Here is a 26,934-nt window from a genome sequence, read left to right on the forward strand (position 1 = left end):
ACATAATTCTAGGTTGTTTGAGACCATTGAACTAGAAAAAAAGATTCTTAAGTATCAATTTTATTTCTGTAGGTACGGACAACATGGAATTAAAAAAAAAGAAAAACCCCTCTCACTCGACCCGCGGCACGCTGGCGGCGTCGCTGCGGCCGATCGAATTGGCAAAGCACTCAACGAATTTCATCGACAAAAAAATAATCTTTTTAAGCTCTGTTTGTTTTGTTGCCCTTTTGCTAATACCTGTACATTTTTAATGATATTCCAATCATAAAGTCAAGGATAACACAAATCCAGTTTAGGACGCAGCGACGCCGCCAGCGTGCCGCGGGGCCAGTGAGAGGGGAGCTTTACCAAATCCCTGTGCATTCGAATCGTAAATGTATTTTGAGTTTTACATTATAGTCCGGCTGTAGGCTATGTTACAAAACTTCAAAAGGATACATGGCCGAAGATGATATTTTCTGTGTTTATGCTGATCTTGGCACAACATCTCAATAAATCTCGACTATACTTGGCGTCATGTTTGCGCTTGCGGCTTGCTTCCTATACTGATTGATGGTCACAAATACAACATGTTATCATCAGCTGCCTACAGAACGCTTCTGTGGCGGAAAATACTTCCCACATCATCAAAAACTTTGCCACAGACCCGCTAGAAACGGCATAAACCGGTAGAAATACCGTTCGCCTCCGGAAAATTCATGATTACATCTTTTTACAACATCCTGGGGGGAATCTGTAGATAGAAACGGCCTCAAGGTATAACATTACAAGTTTATGTACTCTATTCAGATGTTACGAGTAGCTTTACAGTACAAGCCGCCAAACAGGAAGTACGCCACTGACCGATAAATTTGGTGAATGAATTTTGCAATTGGCTGCACGGATATACATAAAGAAGGGGAATATGTTAGGTTTTAAAGGTAATAAAGGCTTTCCTTTGTCTATCTGTATATAGCCGGTATAAATGCACTTCTCCGTAACCGTGAAACCATCTTCTAAGGCACATGGCGTGGTGCAGGCTGGTTAGGGCCCTGTCACTCCTGTGCGTATATTCAAGTGCGTATGAGTTGCGCATGAACATTTCTTTGGTTATGTAAAGTTTGCAGGAAATAAGTTGTTTTCTACTATGACATACCGTTGTGCAGCACAGTTATCGAACCAAAGAAATAAGTTCTTTGGCTGCAAACTTAACCTAAAACAAAAACTTGTTAATACGCAACATGTGCAGACGTGCATATACGCACAAGTGTGACAGGGCCCTTATATATAACACTGAACGACCTGTCAAAATTAACCTTTGGACTCGTTGAAGCATTCCCTAACAGTTGATGTGAACCATGAAATAACACAGGAGACGGAAGTGACTTTCTACATTTTTATTAGACTTTGTACAGACGTCAATCCTGTGCTGTTTCCCATTCGTACTCGGGGTCCATCATTGCGCGTGCGTACATGGCCAACAGGGCGGTGCCCAGTCCGCTCTTGTGTGACAGACAGCCATCTGGAAGTGGAAAAAAAAGTCTGTATGAGTAAACCCCAGGTTCATTTACACATAACCGAACATGGCCTCCTGATCTCCCCCCAACCATGGTCGGGAGTGGTTCGGGAGCTAGGTCGGCTGGTGTTCGGCGAGGTCGGCTAGTGTTCGGCTGCGCCAGCCGAATATTCTGAGATTTTGGCTGTGGACGGGAGGTCTGGATTCGGTCAGCTGGTAGTCGGCTGGTGGTTGATAATAAGTCAGAATTGGGTGTGTTTGGGAGTCAAATTTTACTCTTAATCTAAAACTGGTCAGACTGCTCCCGACCTACCGCCAACTTGGCTGGTGGTCGAGGGCCATGCTCTACAATGTGTTACCAAAAGGATATGTCACGATACGTAACTATGGAGGAAAAATGGTCTCATAAGCCTGTCAGAGAACTAAGTTTTTAACTTGTCACAGAAGGAAAAAAACTTCAAGACACACTGAACCTCTAAAAAGCAATACATGGAAATCGGTAGAAATTGACAAATGAATGTCTAAAACAAAACTTCAGGCCGTCCAAAAATGGTATCTGTAACAAAATGCGTGTATAAGTCTCCCTGACAGTATTGTAAACGACATCTGAGAGATTGTTCGAACTGTGAAAATCTAGGTCATTAAACCCTTTCATTAGTCAGTGCTGAATCTGACTTACTTCTATATCTACAGATATTAATTTTGTCCCTACCACTGCATCTAGATATGTCTGCTGATATTTGTCCCAACGGGATGATCAGTATCTTGTGATTAAACGAGGACAACTTGCAATATGTGTCAGCGAACTTCGTGTAGACCCACCGCGCATCAGCCTTTCCACTAGAAGCCTTCTGCCTGTTGGAGACCTCGTCTTTACCCTTCAGTGCAACAAGTCAAAACAAACAAAAGCTCAGTGTAACATGTACAGTTATTTTCAAGTCAATCAACGTAAAAGTCCACAACACTTGATAGTGCATCGTTACATTGCATTTAGCAAAACTAGCAACAAAATCACTTGCAAACATTTTTAAAATACCGAGAAGAGAAAATGTGAGCAAGGAGCACATGAAGTTTCTTAATGCACAAAACGTAGACTACGTGACTGTGCGCATTCATCTGTTCCATGTAGAAATTACCTGTGTTCTATGTTGCCATGGTAATTGTGTGCGTGAAAAGGTAGACTGTGCAGCTGTTCCACAAGTTCGTCTTTCTCCTCCTCTGGGTCCTCTTTCCCGAAGCATCCATCCGGCCTCTGCCACGTCATTATCTTCTGTAGCCAATCAGGGCGCAGGAAGTTCGTGTATCCCAGCATGCCACATACCACAGCTGTGAAATCAAAGCAGAGACAAAGTCCATAAAACCTGTTGTGTTTTGATAAGGAAGCTACGTCATAACATACCTTATCTAAGTCTATGTTCTTCTATCAAACAACACACAAACTTGGACGTCGCTGAATCTGAATTGCCATGAAATTGGCAAAAATGACCGTGCGGGTGGTTATAATTCACATAAATTGGCAATGTGATCCATGGACCCTTTCTTGCCGGCCAACTTCTGTGGTAAACGGTTCAATTTCAGCCTTTCTTTGCCGATTTTTGTCCTTTATCACAACCACTAAAGAAGTCTCGAGTTATGCCATGAGTTAAGTTATGACTATGTCGACTTATCTTCATATAAAGAAGAATTTGCCACAGGAAAGCCATGTTAATTACCCTGTTCCATGAAGAGGTCCTGCTCAGGCTGCGGAGGGCCGTTCCTTGCCAGGAATTCTGCCTGAGACAAGATGGCGGAACACAACCTGCGCTGCATGCCGGGAACGCCCTCCAGGAAACCCTGCTGCCTGGCGTAACTGTTTAACTCGTTTGTACATCCAACCTGTGAGGGGTACACCGAGTCTGTTAATATAATTTTATAAGGAACCATGACGAAAATGTACAAAACCGGACGTTCTGCTGCAGTACCATTTAGGAAAGGAGGCCCAAAATTGATATTGACATTCGTCTTCCGAGACCCACCCAAATGCCAAATATCATTGAGTTTGTTTACTATATTAAGTATTTTAAAGTTGTCTGTGACAGCCAAATATGAATTTTGACAAATCAATCTCAGGAAGTCATCTTTTCTTGTAATTGGTCTGGTGCTAGAATAGGATGATACCAGGCTACTCCCAATGCAACCCTGCGCCGACCTTGGTTGGGAAGTGGTCGGAAGCAAAGTCGTGGGAATGTCCTAGTTGCTGAATGTGAAACATGGGCTTCACAGATCGTCCGTTGTAGCATATGATAAACTTGTCTCACGTGTTCTGCCAGTACTGTATACAGCAGCTGGTGCGTGATGACATAGGCTGACGTGTCCGGGATGGTGACGAGACTCCAGCACCGGTCTGTGATGGTGCACCGGACCTCTTTCCTACAGGAAAGTTAAACATTATATAAAAATAACGAAGTCTGGGAGCTAAGGATACTCTCTACGAGCAAGACACAGTGGAACAAGATGTAAAATCCATAGGCAAATATAGGAGTTTCGCTTTTTTTGCGTGGAGGAAGAATTTAAGAAAATTAAATACCGTGATGACGTTAAACGTTATCCCTATATGCATAAAAGCCTGAATTGAAAAACAATGTGTCAAACGGGCCACCAATGGTGTGATGATAGTTTGTCACCTTATATAGAGGCACGTTAAACCGAAATAAACCAAACGAAGGGTAATAGCCAGTACATGACGAATAAAAGCGACTGTCACATCTTTATAAGGATTTTCATTACGTTTATTTAACTGCAAGAAGTTACGATCCCAGTTAGTTCCACACAATTTCCAGTACGTCAATTGTTTGTGTGAGGCATCAGACAAAACGACACGGTGTTAAACACTGTCGCGGGTGGGAGGACCTAAATCACGCCATCTCAGCCCACCTGAGTGGATCACTTTGTCGCGACGTACAAACGAACTTGGCTCTCAACCGAGACCCAGCCGAATTCAGCCGGCGGTGGCGAGGGAAAGGGAAAATGGTTATGTAAAGATAAGTGGGAATGGACTATAATCCAATTGAGAGTACCATCCTCCGTAGTAACCGCTGGCTCAATCTTTTAGCTTGCTAACCACAGCAGGCGAAGAGATTCAACTAGCGGTTACTACGGAGGATGGTACTCAGGCTATTTCTTGTAGATGAAATGGGGGGTGATTTGGGGCAGTGGGACCGGCTGGTAGTGGCGGGACCTTTGCGGGGGAGGGTGAAAGGGAAGATGGAGGTTTATAAAGCATCATGGGAATAAGGGTCTCGGGGTGAAGTTCTCAACGTGACAGCTTAATGTGGGATCTGTAAAGTGGGAAGCTCTCTCCGGAATGGTATTTCCTGGTAAGACTTGGTCCAGAGGATTTTGTATTGGAGATAATAGGTGTTAGAAGCAGCCATGAGAGCCCAGCCAGAAATACGGAGATGGCTAGTAATGCTTTCGTCCCATTTCCAATCCGGGGATTGGCCGGGCTGTTTGCGAAAACGAAAAAAAATGCATACTAAGAAAATACACAAAGTATAGTATGGTTTTGTCCTTTTATATCATATTTTTCGTTCCCCCAAGTGGATTGGAAATTGGACCGTAGCATTAGCCATGATAGGCGCTGCCCAGTTAGAACTTCACAGAGAACAAACTCATGATTGTCATGCTTTCTAATATGTTGTGTATGTCTCCGAAAATACAAGGAAGCTGAATGAAAATAAGTTATTTGTTTTTCATGGAAGCTCATCTGTGTTGGTAGTAGTCATAATACAGTGCTAAACTTTCTTCCTACACTAAGGTATTCACGGATCAAATTTTTAACGACCCCTGTCGCCTTCATTATTGATCCTGAAGAAGGCGACAGGGGTCGTTGAAAATTTGATCTGTGAATACCTTGGTGTTGGAAAAAAGTTTAGCACTGTATCATAGTTATTTGTGTTTCAAAACTTATTCTTTTAACAACTTACGTGTCATGCCCTCGTATCTTGCTGCCCATCATGTAGGACATGCACTTGTCGCTCTCTTCTTCGTTGAAAGTAGGCAGGCGTTTTTTAACGGAAGGCTTGTATTGGTCATTCTCCTGTATTTCCAAAGTCCTGGGAAACGCCTCGATAATGTACGGTTTGTTCACGACCTCGAGAAACTGTTCGTAATACCCAGGATTCCTGGCTTCTATTTCCGGTAGCGTCCGGTTTGCGACGTCCGAGATCTCCTCCAGGACCTGCCGCAAACTGTCCAGAACGGTGTCGTAAAACTCCACTCGATGTTCGTCATCGTTGCGCGACTCCAGCAGCAGAATCAGCTGACCTGGAAAATAGAGAATCTCGGATCGATGAGAGGAAATCAAACATTGGGAAGGGATCCGTGGAAAATGAAGCCAACCCGAGACGATTTCCCGCCTCCTAATTTACCTATCCAGGCGGAAAAGTTAATCAGATACAGCAACAATGCAGAATTGAGGCGTTCAAAAATATTTTCCGAGAGACGAAAGCCAAAAGATGATTATACCTTTATGCCAGCTAGACACGGCAACTACTGCGAATCACAGAATTATCTCAAGCCCAGGGCTCGGGCATTGTAGCCTGGTATCCAAACCTATCATATCTACCTAGTCACTTTTATTTGCGAAGATGACGAAAGAAACTCAACGGCTATAATAGGTTTGGATACCAGATCAAAGAGCCTTGCGCGGGATATACTTTAATCTGAGATTCGCAGTTCTTAGTTACTGTATCTATGTCTGTATAGCAGGGATAACAACCCTTCGGCGTACGTTTCTAGGAAGCCTGAGGCTATTGGCATGATCATCCTGTCAGCAGTAGAAAAAAATTGCACTGCTGACAGGATGATTCTGTCAGCAGTGCAGATGTTTCCTCTGCAATCATCCTGCCAGTAGCCACTTCCTTTTTAGGAAAATAATAAGTTTGGAACACTTAATTCTGGGTTGATGAGTCCGGTACTTGTGTAAAGTCACGACAGTTTCTTGTTCGTAATTTCCGTCTCCATTCGGAAGCGCAAGGCGGAAACAAAGTTGTAGTTTGTGAGGAGATGAAAGCCTGGCAGACAGCCGACCTGCCGCCGCCGGTGACAGGTATATTAGAGATGGGGGCGAGATAAACCTGGAGATACAGGAACCTGGAAACGTGCCCATCTGTTGAGCTCTCGTACCCGGGGCGATACGGCCCGTCTCCAGGGTTACCGAACAATAGACTTGTATCTGATAACCGTCCTGAGAACGAGACATCCATAACGCCTCTATAGCATAACCTCGGGCTAGTCATATTTCATATACTTCTGACAGGAGTTTCAAGGTAAAATTAGTGTAGTTTCATCCATCTGGATTGTCTCTGAGGAATGAGAGATTTTTCAATTACAGCAATATGTGTGCCCGACCTTGGGGCCACCTTTGCTGTTTGGTTGATGATTAATTTTAATGAAAAATGGCAAATATATGCCGTCTTCGTCTCCTTGTATACCCTGATATGAAGGTATTTAGTCTTCATTAAGGCAGTCGGTTATTAATTAACTCTCAAGAGCCCCTAGACGAAAAGTTCTAACAGAGACGTCAAAGTTTCCTGAATGATTTCCATTGATAGCCAAGAACATACACGTCTACACACATGAATATATATTTGTCTTGATTTTGAAAGAATCATATGAGAAACTAACAGAAGACGACAAAATACATGTCCATATAAAACATTAAGTATCTATATATTTGATATCTCCCTTCTGCCCCCGACACCGTGTACGGATGACCTACTCGCCCTATTTGCACAGATCCGCGCAGCCCCATATTTCCTGACCCGTACTGAGGCGGCTCGGATGTTTAATTTGACGAAAAATGAGTCGTTATTTCTCGCCGCAGGTGCCTGAGCCGCACGCTACCCGCCGCACGGGCTATGATCGATCGCTCTGCACAATATTTCTATATCATACCGAAATTACATCGTGATTGGGGTTCGCTTTTTCTGAGCTCGGATCGAAATCGGCGGATCTCCATTTTAGCCGCCGGTGCGATTATTTCCACCTTCTGACAGGTTAATTAAAGTTAGGGGACACGTGGCTGATATATAACTGTGGCTGATGGAGAACCTGCATTCGTCATGTTTTAATTAAAATTGAAATGTGTGGTCCGCGAAACTGGGATGTGGCAAGGTCGAGTTGAACAACTTTTTTTTTGCCTGAGAGACAAGATTTAAAGAACCCTAGGTTCGAGTAAGGACAAAGTGTACATGTACGTAGAAAGAGGGATATCGTTTTCGCGGAAAAATAAGAAACGGAGGACGATTTCCCTGAAGCTATTGATGATTTGCACCACCAATACTACTACATGTACAATCCCTACCGGTAATCAAAGTTCTATCGCCATTTTCCCCAGACGTTTACAACACGTCATTTATGACTTTCAATTCGGCCACATGCCAGAGGACAGTAGCGTGACTGTAGTAACGATAGCGACGTTAGAGAAATGGAAAAGGTATAATTGACGAGAAATAATAACTTTCAATCATAACATGCGGCAGTACACTGTTCCCATAATCATGATACCGTAAGTATGGAAGAATCAATGTCTCATAGCGACAAAGAAAGTTATTATGAATTGATCTCGAGCCAGATTAGCTCAGTGAAGAACTTATCTACCACTGGTCGTAAAATAGAAGACAGACGTACAGTATTTGCAGGTTCATTATACAGGCGAAATGTCCCTAGCTCTTTTCGACAAATGTAATTAACAGTGGACCACGCGTACGTCTTAACATCCTGTTTTATGCCTTAAAGACTGTGACCTTTTCCAGTAGCGTGCACGTCGGATAAGCGAAAGCAGCGAGATTCGAACTCCCAAACTCTCAGCGAGTGAGTGCAGGGATCTGAGAGCCACACTGTTAAAGTTACACCAACCAATACCGAAGCTGTTTGTGGTTATGACTATAATTCTTTTAAACTATGTGACATGCGTATCTTTCAGTCGAAAGAAAAGCCTAATATATTAGAAAATTATTTCCAGATGGGTAAGAATGCAATGGCAAAAAGATTCAGTGACACCTCACCGAAATTACATCGAGTCGGGGCAAAGTCCTAAAGCGAAGACGATGATTAGACTATTCTTTTGCTTTAAATTGTTTTACGGCGTACTCCATATGTATTCATCCGCTGCAAAACCCTACAGAGCTTCGGCAATCAATCTCTCGTCGGGAGAGATACAATGACAGAGAACTCCCGCGAAGCCCCGTCAGAAATGCATCAACTTGGGAAGAAGTCCCAAAGCTGTTTTTGATTAGACCTACTGTTTATAAATCGTTTTACGGCGCACTTCATAGGTATCCCTCCGCGGGACGTTACAGAATCGATACTTTGTGGGGGTGAAAAGACTAAGACAGAATACTTCTTCGACACCCCGACAGAATGAAATCAGCTCATAGAGAAGTCCTTATTAAAGCTTTGGAAAATTATGACTAAAATTGTTTTACAGCGTGTGTCATATGTATCCATCCGCACCAATCCTTTATATGATAGAGAATCGATGCCCCATGGGGGGGTAGGAATACTATGACAAAGACTGCCAGTGATACCCCGCAAGAATCAAATCGACTCGCGAAGAAGTCTTAGATCCTTTGGGAATTATAACGATGATTGTTTTACAGCGTTTGCCATTTGTATACATCCGCACCAATCCTTTGTATAATAGAGAATCTATACCTGTTGCGGGTCGGAATGCAATGAGAGAGAACTTTTGCGACACCCCGCCAGAATCAAATCAACTTTCACAGAAGTCCTAAAGCGTTCGGAAATTATTACTAATATTGTTTTACAGCGTGTGCCATATGTATCCATCCGCATCTATTATTTACGTAATAGAGGTGCCACATGGGTGTTGGAATACTATGACAAAGAACGACGCACTGTGACTTCCCTTCAAAATTACATCAGCTAGCAGAGAAGTCCCAAAGCTTTCGGGAATTATAATTTTTTTCACAGCGTTTGCCATATGTAACCATTCGCACCAATACTTTACATGATAGATGGTCAATACCCCGAGAGGGTGGGAATACATTAACAAAGAACGCCAGTGATACCCCACCGAAATGAAATCAACTCTCAGAAAAGTCCCAAAGCTTCCGGGAATTATGACCATAATTGTTTTACAGCGTGTGCCATATGTATTCATCCGCACTAATCATTTGCATGATAGATAGTCAATACCACAAGGGGTGGGAATACACAATGACAGAGAACTTGAGCGACACCCTGTCGAAATCACATCAACTCGCGGCAGAGTCCTAAAGCTTTCTGGAATTAAAACTCGGGAATATTGAAGCCGCTCTCCCCACGCGGCGACAGCAGGCATCTCGCACATTACCGCAGCACGGAAGGGTCAATAGAACCGCATACATCCCCCTGGCACAGTAAGTGTGTGTTTAGAGGGAACAGAATGGTTTCTCAGATCCCATAATGGAATTTTAAAGTCGAGTGAGTGTCCCAGATCCTTCCGACTTCGGCGGTAACGTCACATCCATCATCGCTGTCAACAGGACGTCGGGTCATTCTCTTTAGGTCTCTCGGGGATACGACTAGCGCTTCCAACAGGAAATTCTACGGGGATACGGATACTTAGTTGTGGAATTCGGCAAAAAGGGGAGTAAGTTGCCAAGAGAGTTAGTCCTAGGAAAGGTTAACATTTCCCCCTTCTATCTGCGCCTGGCCAATGAAACCCTATTGTCACCAAACCTTCCTGGTATATATTCTCCCCATATAGCAAGCGTAGATAGTCTGGGAGAGACTAGGGTACGGGTATACGGGCTATTTTCTTTGCAATTTTAAGACGTTATTTGTGCACAGCCAGTATATATTCACTGGTGTATATAACTATAAGAAACAGTATTTTGTTTGTACTTTTTCAGAAAACAGGATCATACGGTGTGTTGAGAAAATCACGCCTTTTACAGCCTGCGTTCTCACTTGAGTGCCTTTCCTAATCTCCAAGCAGAGAGGCAAACAGAGTGACGTCTTCTATGCGTTTTTGTCGGGCTTTCTATTTTGTCACGGTTTCTTAATGTCGTCAACCAACTCGTCTTAAGCCTTGGGGACATGAATAAACCGTGGCAATATAGAAAGCCCGACAAGACGTCACAACAAGCCGAACCCCAACCTCTGCTTGAAGAGTAAGTTTCCCGACCTAAATGACAGAGAGATATCCGTTTGGCAGCGTCCTCTATTTCTTTATGGCTGACAATCGTTGGAAGGTTACCGGGAGCTACTACTGCACGTGTTGGTGTCACCAGGGGTCAAACGGGGTCATGTTTCGTGTTCACCAGCGGGTAAAGGTGATAGATGGAGGGAGGGAAGCGCGGAAGGAGGACGTCGATACCGGAGGAGATTGTGGGAGCAGTACGGGTCAGCTGGAGGTGGAATGATTTAATCTCGACTGTCGATACAGCTCTGTAATCTTTAACGTGTTAGTACGAGGTAGGGGGGGGTGGGTTTCGTATACGGAGTTGCCAAAGACAATAAAGAATTCACAAAGAACATTGTGTAGCCTAGTTTGTACTAGAGTGATGGAGTAGCCAGCAATATTTTGCCTCACATTGTACCTGTGACAATCGTCTTATAGAATTTATGGTTATACAAAATGAAACGGCTAAGGCGCAAAAACAACGATTAAACCGATGCGTAGTATTGGTTTTTGGTCTAAAATTGTGGTCACTAATAATAGTAGCGGTTGAGTTGTGCTTTTCTGGGATTTTGAAGCTAAATTGGAATATTTGATTTCCCCACAAAGGAAATACTTTCTGGAGTATGCAACGTTTTTTTCATCCTTAAGAATAGTTTGGATTTATTGAGGCCAGGTGGTAAATTGGTGTCATATTTATTTGCCTATGGTAAAACGCACTGGGGGTGTCATGTCGTTAGATTCAGATTCAGATTAATTGCAATCAACCTTGCATGTTACATCCTCATGTTTGCATGCAATTTATCAAGAAATATGTTGATAGTTACATAAAATTGAAGTCATTACACTACTGAGTATAAAAATCACGCATATCACAAGCGAACACATGATTAAAACAGTTCAAACAAATCATCGATATGTTGTTCCAAAACAATCTGGGTAAATTCGAAGTTAACTGCAATCGCATAGTAGCAGATTAGTTCTTATTATACAGCTTCAGAGCTCGAGGTAAGAATGACAGTTCGTGCCTCTTTGACCGGCTATGTGACGTCATAACCCGTCTATCACGGCGGAGGTTGTAACCAGTGTCTACTGGGCGAGATATAAAACTGTTCAAGGGGTTTTCCCCATCGTACAAGATACTCTGGAGGGCTCACAGTGTTGCATGCGTTACGTTTAAAAGCCCAGGAGGGCTTCTTTCTGAGAATGCATCCTTCGAAAAACCCATTAGTATAACTTCGGGTTGACGTACACATCCTTGTAGACACACACACTCTGTTTGATGGTGCCGCCTTGGGAGATGAAATGTTTTATAATGTAGTGTTGAGTTCTTACGTAACTGCTCCATTCCCCACATTTCTGACAAGTTTTTATTGGGTTTGGAATAGGCGGCTCCGATTTCAATGTTTGCATACCATTTCAGCAAACACAACGACAGGAAGTGAGAGGTACATGGTAACCCTGCGAAAGCACACAACTAACCGCAGGACGCAATGGCCTATACTTACAATAAGAGTAATCATATTGTAGCAAAGACAGGATCAGTATTCTATGCCAATATTCGATTGTAGAGTTTTAAATTTTTCGTCATCAAACACTTGAAACGCGTCTCTTATAGAATGAGCCAATACGACTGAAAAACGATATTAAGTGCCTTTTTCAAATGACATCCCGACATCAATATTCATCATCAACATTGTCCAGTCTCAATGATTGTTTGGAGTAGATGTACAGTTAACCTTGACACATAACATTCATCAAATAATATAAACATTGAAAGCGTGCTCACCCTCCGCTACGCGCAGTCCGTACAGTCCGTCTAGGTTGGTCTCGGTGTACGAGTCGCTGAAGAACCGCACCGCGCGTTGTAAGGCCTCCGTTACGGCGAGTACCTCAGTGCCCGCCCGCTCGCCGGCCGCGTGTGTGCCCGTGCCCGCCCCACCGCCGACCGGGGACCCGCCACTGATCAGCGGGAACAACAGGAGGACCGTGCCCAGCACCATATTGTCGTCATTCCGTCTCGCGTACCTGAGTGTACAACTGACATTTACTCCGCCGTACTCAAAGCTCCACGCACGCCGGATGCACAGGGGCGGGGGGAAGGGAAATATTTGTTTGTCGTCAATTTAGATTAGATATAGGAAACCGTGCTGTCAGATTCCTTTATGTCATACCTGGGCCGCGATAACGTTCGATACGGGTGTTCCGGACCAGTCCGTATTTAACCATGATTTTTGCACGGGCTTCGAAGTTGTATTGTACGGGCTTCCATCGAATGATTCGAACGCACTTTTCGTGCGCTTCGAATTCGGATGTTCAGATTCGGGTGTTGGAATTGATGTTACATTTTTTTTGATGATCCAGGACACCAAAGTTTCTCAATTTATTGTAATTCTTATTGACATGGGTGTTGTTGTTTCGGCCTTCGGGTGATCCGACCCGCTGTCGGTTTGCACCCTTGGAAGATACGAAATACCCCGTTTTGTATTGTGTATAAAGAGCTATGGGTAATTATCAAATTGTGCTGACGTTAGTTAAATGAGTTTAAACATATTATGGAGTGTGCTATAACGGATTAGAAAAGTGATAAACAAATTGATAGTAATGGTTATAAACATAGCAATCAATAAGTCATCTACATTGTATTTCAGCCCATAAAATTAACGAAGAGCCTAGTACATATTTCAAGTAGTTAAACGAAACATCACCATCCTCCGTCGCGTGAAGGGGGGCAATGCCGGTAGACAAATACTGTTATTTTTACTCACGCGCCATGCGCCTACAGTGGCGACCTTTGACCCAAAGGCTGTAACGTAAAGAAGTAGACGTATGTTTGAACGTTACCAGCTGACAGCTTCCCACAATCTAACTGCCGTATTGACGCAGTTTATCAACCTGCAAACAGGTATTCGCAGCCATATATGATCCAAGGTTATAATATGACGTCTTGCACAATGTAGACGCTGCACTTAAAAGCAGTTTTAACCGTTTCCCCCCCCATCCCCCTGAGAACGCTAGAAGTAATCTGAAGAGTTATTGCGGAAAGAAAAGGCACCATACAGTATATACCACATTCAAGAGACTTTTAACATGTGTACCATGTGTACGTAATAGCATAAATCGTACTAATTACATTCAATTTAGCGATTTAATATTCTTCACTATTACTTATTCCCTAACTCTTGCTCACCCGAGTAAAATTATAGTTAGTTTATTATTGTTACATAAAAGCAAGTCAGACACAGTTAACTGACGCATGTATGTTTTTCCCCATGTTTTTACCATGTATTTGCAATCAGCCCACGGGCATGAACTTGCAATAAACTTCTTATTAAACGTAACAAGGTGTCCCACTGGCTTCACAGTTGAGCTCCTGGTTCCAAATAGTTGGTTCCTGAGAGATCTCGGTTCAAGTGCCGGGTCAAGATATCTCGGTTGGGCTGCACTATCTTTGGGAAAGGACGAAGATTTGAGGTTCGTATTCGAGGGGGTGCTTCGAGCACGTGAAAGCCGAAGGGCTAGCAACCTCTTCCTGCATAAAACATACCATGCTACTGAATCAGCAAGGTCACTTGCTGCCCTATGTGCCACTAGCCACTACAAGTCTGAACGAAGGAAAGAATTATACTTATCTATAGCTATGGTATACTTCCGTGAAGTTTCGTCTATATTCTGTTTTTCCTTCCCAGGTGCTTTGATGTATTTTTATTGCCCTCTGCTTCCTATCTCTCCCTCTCCTAGTGGCAGAGACATTTATCAGTTCTCACCCGGGAAGCCCGCCCACATGATCATCCACGCCACGGGAATCTGTGATCATTACAAATGGAGTGTCATTGCACGGAAAATGAACAGGCTTTTCAATTACCCTAGATACGGGGCTAGATACTAACTAATAACCGAGATATGATCTTCAAACAACCGTGAATAGTTTCGTCAGCTGAATAAGAGGACGCTATGTGCGCCAGTTTGTGTTAGATAGTTAATGCGGTGTGTACAATGCAGTCCCTAGCTGCTATCTCTCTCTCTATATATTTTGTAAATAATTTACTCTGGGGACCACATCTGTAAGCAGCGACACCTACAACTGTAGTTTAGAGTGAAATAGTCAAAATTGCCCCGAGGAAAGTCAGAGACGGTCATTGAAGTGTCGGTTGAGTAAAGCCTTTAGTCGTGTGTCAAGAGCCTTTTTATTCGATCTCTTAACTGTAAACAAGTTCTTAAAACATATTTTAATTGGCCAAAGTCATTATCACTGATGCCGGCTCAGTTATTGTTTTATGATCTATAGTATGTGTCTTACTGTTCTCATCACGTGTGATATGAAGTGTTGTTAGTTTAAATTAAGTCTTTATCGTGTCCTTACATGTATACAACGTTTCAACAATGGTTTCATCTTCTTCGGATCGAAAGACTGTTCGAAGCTAGTTGATAAGAGCTTTACTTTGTGTACGAATAAAACGTAGGGTACCTGGGTATAAAACCTTTAGTATATTCACTGATGTGTGTATTTCGGACACACGAATAAAGCCGAAGAAGATTCAAGCATCCGTGCTATACAGTCTACATGGGAAATCTATCCACAGTCAATCTGACAAATGTATCACTAACTCGAGTATCTTAGAGTAGAAGAATTGGCTGTTACAATTATTTTCTGCTCACCGAAGAACACGTGCAGAGCTGTATATATATTTAGTTTCTTGCTGTTCTAGTTTGAGGGGGGGAGGTAAAACTTAATTCTTTCATACTGGAAAATCTACAACACCACATGTTCAAATCAAGTGCATATAAGCAAATCCTCTATGCTATGCTATACAATTTACATGGCAATCCATCCACAGTCAATCTGACAAATATATCACTGACTCGAGTATCCGGGAGAAGAAGAATCGACTGCTACAATCTCCCCCGCTCACCGAAGAACACGTGTTGAGCTGTATTTTTTGTTTCATGCTGTTCTTATTTGAGAGAAAAAGGGAAAACGTAATTCTTTCATACAGGAAAACCTACAACACCACATGTTTAAATTAAGTGCATATAAACAAAGCCGAAGAAGATTCAATCCTCCATGCCATACAATCTACGTGGCCAGTCAATTTGACAAATATATCACTGACTCGAGTATCCTAGAGAAGAAGAATCGGCTGCTACAATCTCCCCCGCTCACCAGATAACACGTGTAGAGCGGCACAGATAGCGGGCGTGGATTTCCCACCAGACATCATCATCGCGTTATTATACACTCAAATCAAGGCGCGCAACTAATGGATGTGAACTGCGGCAGGGGCAGGGGGATATCTGGTTCTGGTATTTTCAGTTACGTTTGGTCTTGTCTGCATGGCGCAAACTCCCGCTGTCGTGGACTTTTATGGCCCCTACCCGCGATACGGGCGGCTGATATGTGCGCCATTTCAATCAGGCTTAGTTTGTTCCCGTCTAAAGAAAATTAAATGTATTTGGAATGTCGTAGGGAGTTATGTATAGGAACCATTGGCGACCAACAAAAGGATTAACGGAAGTTTTGTTATAAGTTTATTCCCGAGGGCTGATTGCAGGTACATTGTAGAAATACAGGGAAGAACATACATGTGAGAGTGAACTGTGGCTGACACTGTTGTAACAATAGATCAGACTACCTAATACTAGTGTTGGCTATATCTAGACAAGCTGGGTTTTACTTCTTTAACAATATTTCTTATCAAAATACGACCAAGTGAGTAATGGTTTGCTCATCTCTGCTCTGGGTTTGTCATTTGTATTTTAAAAACAGCGTTTTTTTTTTAAATTCCGTTTGTCTGTTTGCTTGTTTGTTTGTTTGCTTCTTTGTTTGTTTGTTTTTGTTTAATTACTTATGTCTCGAACAATTAGTCATCTTGCATCTGGAGTTAATGATGTGCATAAAACGTACCCAGTTTTAACGATCAGTAGAGGTATTGAATCAATGTCTTCCTGCGCTGAAGTTTAAAGGATGATGTTGTGAGTCATTTATCACAGACCTCAGACCCAGCTCGTGTCGTCTGTCATTGTCATAACATGATAACATTTCAGCCTTCAGTAAAACGTATCGAATACGACTCGCGCTGATAAACCAATATGTTCACGAGGAGATAATACGAACTTATCAATTTAATAAACGGATGTGGTCTTATCATGCGAACATTCTTTCATTATGGGCTACGCGTTTCCAATGATGTCATTTTTAAACATTGTACATTTTTAAACATTGTGGTAAAGGCCGGTTTAAAAAAATCCAAAAAAACTACTGTAACAGAATTCTATATAATCTTTTTTTGTTCTATCTATATCTATTTTTTAAAAATTGACACATCAAAAAGTTTTAATCTTTGGTCAACAGATTTTGTGGAATGCCCACTTTAATATTGATGATATACCTGTTTTTTTAAACATGTAGCGATGACTTCTAGTCTTACGTTACGTTACTGTACTTTCGCTTACTATGATGTTTTCTACATCTTTTTAAATCAATACGGAGATGATGAATCGGTGGAGTGTTCTAGAAATGTGGACAAGGTCAGGCTGTATGAACAACGATCATTAAGGAAGTTGTGATGAGTTGTCTGTAGTTGTCCTGTGAAAAAGAACAGACGATATTTGCTACTACTGTGACTACGCGGTAAAGCTCACTGAAAAACGATGACTACTGAATAATTGCCTAGTGAATTTGTCTATAATTATCGTTTAAAGAATAATTGTACAACTTTGGACACAGCCAAGCTCCATGAACAGTGTTAATTAAGGAATATCGAAGTGGAAGCGAAGAATTGCCTGACGTGCAGTCAACATTGAGCCTTGTGGGTATATTGCTAGCCATCGAGCTTCAACCCTGGAATTGGCCATGACATAACTATGTATTAGTAGGCATCCTTCCATATTATCAGATGATGGTAGCACTCTGGATTCGGCAGCTTCTCATGTGGCTCTGAAGTCCAATCCTGGCGTGGCAGTCTCGTCCACAGTTTGGACATATGAAAACAGAGGAGTTCTGAGGCTGCTGTCTCTCTTTTCTTCTTTGTCCTCTTTGCTCTGTGCTCGTGTGTGAATAGGTTTTATGTGCTTGAATGTGATTGATAATATGGACTGGAAAGACAGTTTAGTAAAGTGTGTTTATGCTGTTTGTCGTTCAGTATCAGTGCTGAAAAGAAGAGCATTAATTAGCGCGATGTTCTACTGAACTGTGGACACGACCAGGCCCTGTGCAGACCGGTAATTAAAGAATATCGAAGTGAGATTACATTATCGACTGCTTCTGGAATCAGACATTCGAGTGGGTTGATGACTTATCGCTAATTAGCACACGCCAGGACGGAATCGATTTTACAATCCGTCATTCCGTGCTGAGAAAGTCTCCAAATTACCAGTGAGAACTAAAGAATCTTACAAGACAAGTTATGCCAGTGATCTTCAATAATGGCTGTTCAGAGCGCTGTTTCAACTTCATGTACGGCTTTTAAAACAATTTTAAAAGCAAACGTCTCCATACCAGAAGTGCTGTGTTCCTTATGGGCCATGCACACACACACACAGACACACACACACACACACACACACACACACACACACACACACACACACACACACACACACATATATATATATATACTTATGTAGTGTTTTCAATTTGAATTTGTTGATAATTCTGCACACGTATTTGGTTCAATCTGGTGTACTTTCTTGTCATTGAAGTATTAGTAGTACAAGTTTTAGTATTGAGTATGGCGTGTATTACAGAATTATAACCTCTTGAACAGAAGTCAAACGGTTCAGAGCGTTTGTGACAAGTAACAAGGCACTGTCTCAAGTGGCGTGTCTTATTTCCCGAGAGGAGTTGGACGCGTTTTGCTCATAAGACTTCCTCAGATCTTACAGTGACACTTTAACCGTTTCTGAGTGTCATCGTGCCACCTCTACACTCATCTTTTTATTTCCCGACGAAGTATAACAATCTTTCATCATTTAAAACATACTAGAAACTGGGACAATAAACATGATATGCTGCACATAGAATATGATAAAGCAAAAATGAATTTATAAACAGCTAGCAGGAACATGGAACAGTCCTAACATTTACTCCTGCCCCAACACGTGTCAGGAACAACGGAATTATGATGTACATGTTTGTATTATAGGGTAACTACATACGGCATCCACATGGGGGAGACATTATCTGCAGCATTTGGCAGCCGGGCCGTATCTGTATCTACACATGTATTAATCAGCTGAAATAACTGTTCTTCTGCGTAACACAGCAGCCTTTTATGCACTCGGCGGTAGTGGCTTGCAATGCTACATCGAAAGACTTAATCCTTCCATATCCTGCTTTAGGCTTTGATTAAAACCTTCTCAATAGGTCTCTACCGCATTTGATGATATGCTGTTGCACCATGCATTAGTCCAAAGGGAAATGTTTTATCCCTTAGACCATTTGCTGGCTGGTAGTTAATATTTAAGCTGTCATTGGTGACTTCCACCTATTCTTTTTGAGTTAGAACTCAAAATTGACTTGCCAGTACCTGTACGTTTTTAAGCTTGTCTTCCTGTTATATATCGTGTATTAGAAAACAGACTTTTCATTCCACCTAAACTACGCGTACAAAAGTTGGACATCAATATTGACCCCTGGCTTGTGTCGTCATGCTCAGTATGAAATCGGTTTTCTGCTGTCTTTTTTATTACAGTGCATTACAGCACAAAGTTCAGTTGTCCTGTAGCCTTAGATCCATTGTCGGCGGTTTCTATGCCACAGCCTGCTTAAAAATGCTACGGCACCGAAATTGTACGACGACCCGCGACGTTGCATGACTGTATATGTTTCTGCCACAGTATATAATACGCCACCATATGGGGTGTTGGTTGTCTGCAGCAGGTCGGCAGTTTTCTGCTCGACCGGAGGGTAATTTGCCGCCAGTGTTGCCGTGATTGGAAACCCGTGTTCTGTCAGCTGGACCCTGAACGGTATCAGAATCAATGGGGGCCGCAGGAGTCTTCAACGGTTCAACCTAAGGAGCTGAAATGTTACATCGACTAAACGTTACCACCTCCATTTGCACTCCCCGTGTTTGAGGAGGGTCACATCAGCTTCACTTGTAGTTGTCGATAAAAGTATCTAAGTTTATTTTAATGTTGATTAGAAAGCCTTCAAGTTGCGCGTCAGCCGACCCAATGAAAGAAAAAAGATGCTGTAGATATGTGTTGACGTTAGATAACCGGACTAACGCAAGCTACATTTCACTACATTTTCAAAATGTAACATCGACTAAACGTTACCACCTCTATTTGCACTCCCCATGTTTGAGGAGGGTCACATCAGCCACACTCGCAGTTGTCGATAAAAGTATCTACTAGTAGGTTTATTTGAATGTTGATTAGAGAGCCTTCAAATTGCGCGTCAGCCGACATAATGGGAAAAAAAGCTGTACATATGTGTTAACGTTAGATAACCGGACTAACGCAAGCTACATTTCACTACATTTTCAAAATGTAACATCGACTAAACGTTACCACCTCTATTTGCACCCGTGTATGAGGAGGGTCACATCAGCCACACTCAGCCGTTGTCGATAAAAGTATCTAGGTTTATTTGAATGTTGATAAGAGAACCTTCAAGTTGCGCGTCAGCCGACCTAATGGAAAAAAAAGATGCTATACATATGCGTAAGATAACCGGACCAACGCAATCAACATTTCACTACAATTTCACAATTTGCCACTTCTTGTCCATTTGTCTGATTGTTATGCTTTTTAAAAATATTTTTCCTGCATATTTGGCTCAAGACAAATTCAACGTTCGTCTAATTCTGAGGCGTTAACAAAGTTCTTTACTTTAAGTTGATATATCGTTAAGGTTGATATGCCCCAATCCAAGAGCACCTGAAATCGAGGAAACTGCAGGATGTGTTTGTTTACAGCATCATATAGTATCTACATGTTTTCTAACCTTTGCTGAATATACTGCTAGTCAAATACTGGTATTCTACAGCTAGACTAGAAGTTATTGTTTGCTGTGTCTATGATTGTTTTATGTTTAAAATGCTATGTCCAATAATCCTGGTAGTAATTCGCCAAATAGAATCAGCAAAAGCTTGACCAAAAGCCGCGAAATTTGACAATTTTATTACAGTTTGCCTTACGTATTGTGTGGAATATTTCGTATAACGTATAACGTATAAAAGGTCCCATATTAATGCGTAGATCGAATCGAGATATTCTTGAAATCGAAATCATTTTAGTTAGTTGGCCAAGTTTCTCAGAAATCGAAAAAAGCAATTTTTTTCTTTCCTATTTAGTGTGCATTATTCCTAGTAAACTTGACAAGTACCCCAAATCATACAAGGTAACATATGAAATATTCCACATGGCATAAAACACTGTATACAGTCAGTAAAAACCAGAGAAATGTTGATTAAATGACGAGAACCAAACGTCATCTTTATCTGCGTAGTGCGTGTAGACTACCGTAAACCAACCTGTCACACTGAATCACAGCAGGAACATATAACGACCCCACAAGAGATAGACCTGCCGCTTGTTTTACACCCCTTATTTGTAACGGCCGGATTAAATACGAGCGGGCCCGTTTATCGCCCGTCCCCGTTCCCCGCCAAGTGCCGTTAAATCACGCGCTATCTTATCTTGTTTCACATCGTCTTCCCATAAAAGTCTTACGGAGACCATAAGCAGGAAGCCGGGCCATATACTCGTCCCATGGACATCTCTGAGGAGGCCTCGCGCGCGCGTGTCTGTCATTATTTGTGCGCGCTACAAGCAGGTAAGGGATGGGAGGATTTAGTTTCTTAGACAAGCATGTAACTCTCCGCACGGCATCATCCGAGGAACAGGCGTGCGGTTTCTCAAGAAAGTTTCAAGACGTCTTTTATGACCGTTCTTCTGAGGCACACGTACTCCCTCGAGTTGTCCATCTGTGCCAAGGTAATGGTTGTGACGTCATTGCCCGTAATCCTTGGGTTTTATAAAGACTCTTGAACACAATCCTGAGGTATTACATTCACCCAAAACTGCGCCTTCTGACTTTATCTTCTTTTACACACGGCCACTTGTGGTCCTCCTTTGCCATTTACATTTGCTGTATAAAAGGCATGTAGTGCTCTTTCAGTGTCGGGGCTGTTTGATGGAATCTTCCTTTTTTTTTCATTCCTCTTTCTTACCTTTCATTGCTTGTCCCTCCCTATGTTCTAACTATCTTCTTATCTTCTTGTTTTTACTCAGGATTCATTTTATGTATTCCTTCCTTCATTTATTTCACATCGCCACGTGTCACATTTGGATGATATGATCGATTCACCGCAGAAATCAATCTTTTCTTATTCAATTCGTCCTGTAGTGCCCAGTGACGAAATCTTACTTGCATTTCCTGTTGCATGAAAATACTGTCTTGTACCTAAATACAATAAACATATGCATATCAAGTGTCATAAATACATTCCTTCAGTCAACTATCCATCCATCCATTTTTGTACGGTCAAGTCCCTCTCTCTTCGACTCTTCCCCCCTTGAAGTTCCTTTCTTTTCCATCCACCATTATTTTTCTCGGTCGCGGATTGAAGATCCCTGTACATATTGGTTCTGACAGGTAATGTGACCATCCTGATTCCCGCTGTCCCGCAGTTCTTAACGGTTGATCTGCTGTGAAATGAATTTACCACAGGTCGGCTCATGTCATACCTGTACATGGTACATGTGTCGTGTCATATATATATACATTATTATCAATTTGAAAAAAAAACTTGTTACAGCTATTCGTATTGAAGATTACAGGGGCAGACTACTATTGTATTTCTTTTAGTGCAGGAACATTTTCTTGACCTTTTTTTCAAATCGTCTCTCACTGCCATATCATGGAGGCATTCATTGACTCATTTCCCCTGTCTTTCACCCCCTTTCCTTCCATCCTAGGATTCCTAACGTATCCCAGTAATTATTGTATCTGACTGAGTAAGACCCGGGGTTCCTTTGGACTTAACGGTTGATCCACCGCGAAATGAAACTGTCACGGGTCGGCTCATGTCATACATGTGTCATGTGGGGCATCATGTCCGCTTTGAACCCTGATGCACCAGTGCCAGCCCACCTGTGACGCGCCTGATGGCGAGATTTGTGGCGATCACACAGCCGGGCGGACTATTCGTGCCGGGGTCGTCACTGGGCACGACGGTGACAGAGAGGCCATGGAGCAAACGTGTGGGTGTTGTAAATGGCCATTGCCGTAAAGCCCAAACCCCTGCTCACTCTCAACCTCGAAATGCTCTTCATAGATTAACCTTGTATTTATATCTCCTTTCACGTCATTTAATGTCCCACATAAAGTTAATCCCTCACGTGGCACGGAGATCTCCGACCTAGATGATTAGCTTACTTTACCAAACCCCCAAGGGCTGCAGTTTGCCCCAGCCTTCATGGCGAAGACGCGTCATACCAGGAGTCATCTTCTGAAACAAGTTTTAACTGTAATTTCCAACACAAAAATTGGACTTACCCAAATTTTATACTGTACGGCACTAGTCTCTGTCAAGGGGTGAGCAATCCGCCGCTGGGATGTGTTGGCAATTATTGTCAGTTAAAACTTGTTTTAGAATTATTTCTACCAACACGGATGAACTTTCAAGCTAAGGAGTCATCTTGTTGTAAGTTCATATTGTTTAACGACAAACATATAAATCCTCGTAAATTGCAAATCCTCTGGAACGATGATGAATGCTTTCAAGGTCCTTTTTCAAATCTCCGTATTCTTTTTACTGTAGGCAAACATTCCATAACTTCAACATATCCACGGGTCGATGATCTCTTCATATTTCATAAGCTGTCATTGAGCAACTGTTGGGTGTTATTTTCCGCTGCTAAAATGTAGAAAAGACGACTACACGTACATACTCCCTGCTGCCTGACTCAATAACCTGTCCAACTTCGGTACCAAATGGCTACTAAAGCACGCTGAGGGTTAAAACTCTTTGCACGAGAACGGAGAGTTTACTATGTCTATAACATGTAATAAAACTTTACACTACCTGTATGAATTACTACCGTGTTTCATCTATTCATAACAGGTTACAGTATCCGTTCACAAGATACAGGAAATACGAGGGAAGAGAGGAAAGTCTGTGGGTCCTTATCTGCGGTGCGTACGTACGGTCTCTGTCGTGTCATAACCGTAAACATGTTCGTATGGTCGTGTTTTTTCCGCTGCTAAAAGACGACTACATGTACATACGACTACATCAAATTCACAGTTAACCTTCTCCCTGCTGCCTAACCCCACAAACTGTACAACTTTGGTACCAAACTGCTACTTAAGCAGGCTAAGGGTCAAAACTCTTTGCCCGAGGACGGAAAGTTTACCACGTCTAACATGTAATAAAACTATACACTACCTGTATGAATTACTACCGTGTTTCATCTATTCATAACAGGCTACAACATCCGTTCACAAGATACAGGAAATACGAGGGAAAGGCGGAAAGTCTCCGAGTCCTTATCTACAGTGCGTACATACGGTCTCTGTCGTGTAATAACCGTAAACCTGTCCCCGTGGTCGTTACCGGGGTAACGGACGACAAGCCTGAGGCAAACATGCAGCAGCGAGGTTTATGTTAAAGCTGCCGCAGAGTTATTTTCACGAACTAAAAAAAAAGTTATATACTATAAGTTGTTAGTGATGAGCAATAGAATGATAGACGAATTGAAGCTGCGTTAGACAGAAGAAATGACGGCAAAATATAAGACAGGAACTGGACTATGGAAAGGTTTTTCCATCTTTAATTCGTTTTGATAATATACTGCAGAAAAATGAGTTTATTGGAGAACGTGTTGCGAGGTAACACAGAATTTTACAGTATACTATGAAAATAAATGGACAAAAGTCACTTTCCAGAACAAGGAAAAGACAACAATGGCACTTGATTATCAAAGACACTCGGGCTAGTCTTTGCTTAAATTGTCCCGGCAATGTTACTTAGATCCACTACATCACGTATCACGAAGCGCACATCAAAGTCAACTTTTTAATCCTATAAAGACGTAAAGCGATTTTGATTGTCCTTTTCCGATTCCTCCGTGTCCCACCGGGGGTCTGTAAATTTGACATGGGACCTGGGCTGGGAGTTCCTGTCAAATATTGCTCACATCAGGGTATTGCCTACCGTGTGCAATAATCCTGATATAAAGTAATTATGGCCGCAAAAATCAATGGGAATGACTAACAGTCACCTCGCTATGATCATATTGACTTTTGTGCTGCGATGATGGTTGAATACTGCTGTCGTCCTCAGAACTAGAGTTATCAACCCAGAATTGATGTGTTCAAAAATTCATTTTTTCTTAAAACTCTCAAAGAGTGGAACTCATTGCCACCAAGTCCTGGAGGAGCATCCTCGCTAGATATCTTTAAACAACGCTTTTAGTCAGACATACAAAACTTAGGTGCGACAGATGGTTCAGTGTAAGAAAACCAACTGCGGCTGCACCGTGCGCTGGGAACCTGGTGTGTTATGCCGGCTATATAGATACAGATACAGATAAGGAACTAAAGGACATTTCATGTGACGGGACAGTTCCAGAAGAAAACTTGGCTTTAGAAAGTACTGGAATCTAGTTTATGTTAATCAGATCATCATGACATTCGTAGGCGCTCAATGTTAATAGCTACTGGTGGTCATTGTTAGTTCTGTAGGAGTGTAATGAAATATGCACACGGAAATATTGAGGCTATGCAGTATGGCAGATTTCCTTAATTTTCGCGTGAACTTAATTCTTAGATCTTTATCAGCACCAATTATATCAGTAGTCAAAGCCTTCGGAACACACATTACTTTCATATGACATCTTAGAATAATAACCGGGTCGACTATCTAATGCCCGTTGGATTGTGGGAAACAACAGCCGGTATGAAAGCCACCATATGGGTCTGTCCTTAGTGCTGAACATGCCAACGTTCTGCAGGTAATGAAAGTCCCTTTCAAATTTAAGCCCACACAGGCACATTTTGCTTGTCTTCAACAATGTGATTGACCATATACATCTTTGGAGTCATTTATCTTGATTTAATTCTATAAAACCCTAGTAACACTCGCAAAACAGGTGACAGCGTTGCGTTGCGCATTGACTGTATGTTATACCACCGCCGGTGGACGCAAGTTGTTTAAAAGCGCCGCCTATCGTCACACAAAAATAGCAGTGAAAGTACACTCTATTGCCACGTCTACTAAACTGAATTTTAGATACACAAAGCAATGGAACTGTGCAAAAGCACAAATTTAAAGTTCGACTTTCGTCAGTTTGTGGAATGTTTCGAAGATAGAGACGCCATCTTATCGAATCGACTTACCGTTCTGACCTCCAGACAGGTTGACACCAAGAGGTCAGAGATCAATGACCTCGAGTTAACCTGAGAAGGTGAAGCCGTGACCTCAATATCGTGTCCTGGTCAGAACAATTGGGTTATTAAAGCTGTACCGTGGCAGCAAGCGGAACTGATTGTCTGAACCAAACAGGACCAGTTCAGTTCATCCTCAGTGAGGTGACACCAGTGTCTCTAGACGTCCCTGTCGAGTATACCAGGACCAGAATGTGTATACTTAGAGAAAAATGCAAATAACTGCAAACACACTCACACATACTCACACACACACAGATGCACACATACTCTCTCACAAACACACACGAACACACACACGCGCGCGTGCATATAGGCATCCACACGTACGCGCACGCACGCACATACATACACAGACATACACACGCACACAGATGCACGCACACGGTCACACATGCACACAGATAAGCACACACACATACACACACTTCCTCATGCAAACACACCTACAATGATACACTCACGCACACACACACATGTACATATATTCATAATGTTGCAACTTCCTTAGGTGCTGATATTTCTAGATGTTGCGACTTGAATGCTTGAGCAATATGTTATTGGACGACATGTAACGGCTGCATATCCAATCTCACATTTGTGAAACTTTTAACTCTCCTATTCTCACCAGATATTTCACACCCATCCAATCAGACAATCCCCGCATCCAGCCGCGCAATTCTGCATTATACGTAGTAAATTATGTATATATCTATTACACGTATCGATCCCGCCCGCAGCAGGTGATAGCGGAGTGACCTGGCGTAGATTTTCCTGAACTCCGGCCACAGGGGTAATTTACTGTGATATTGACTCTGGCAAACGGTTTTCTCTAAGTATCTATCTATCGAAAAACTTTATCTAAGT

At 42.3% G+C, this 26,934-nt stretch overlaps 1 protein-coding gene across 1 annotated transcript; it reads right to left on the reverse strand.

The window, feature by feature from the left end:
• Window positions 1-1,364: 1,364 nt before the first annotated feature.
• LOC136442511 (UPF0764 protein C16orf89 homolog) lies at window positions 1,365-12,715 on the reverse strand. Its single transcript, XM_066439409.1, has 7 exons — window positions 12,457-12,715; window positions 5,464-5,803; window positions 3,796-3,907; window positions 3,211-3,373; window positions 2,635-2,824; window positions 2,321-2,376; window positions 1,365-1,504 (listed from the first exon to the last, which is right to left on the reverse strand). Exons 1-7 carry the CDS (start codon window positions 12,668-12,670, stop codon window positions 1,401-1,403), a joined length of 1,179 nt encoding a protein of 392 aa, XP_066295506.1. The 5' UTR covers window positions 12,671-12,715; the 3' UTR covers window positions 1,365-1,400.
• Between the last annotated feature and the right edge of the window lie 14,219 nt (window positions 12,716-26,934).

The sequence above is a fragment of the Branchiostoma lanceolatum genome, chromosome 9 (assembly GCF_035083965.1).
Source record: "Branchiostoma lanceolatum isolate klBraLanc5 chromosome 9, klBraLanc5.hap2, whole genome shotgun sequence".
Classification (NCBI taxonomy): domain Eukaryota; kingdom Metazoa; phylum Chordata; class Leptocardii; order Amphioxiformes; family Branchiostomatidae; genus Branchiostoma; species Branchiostoma lanceolatum.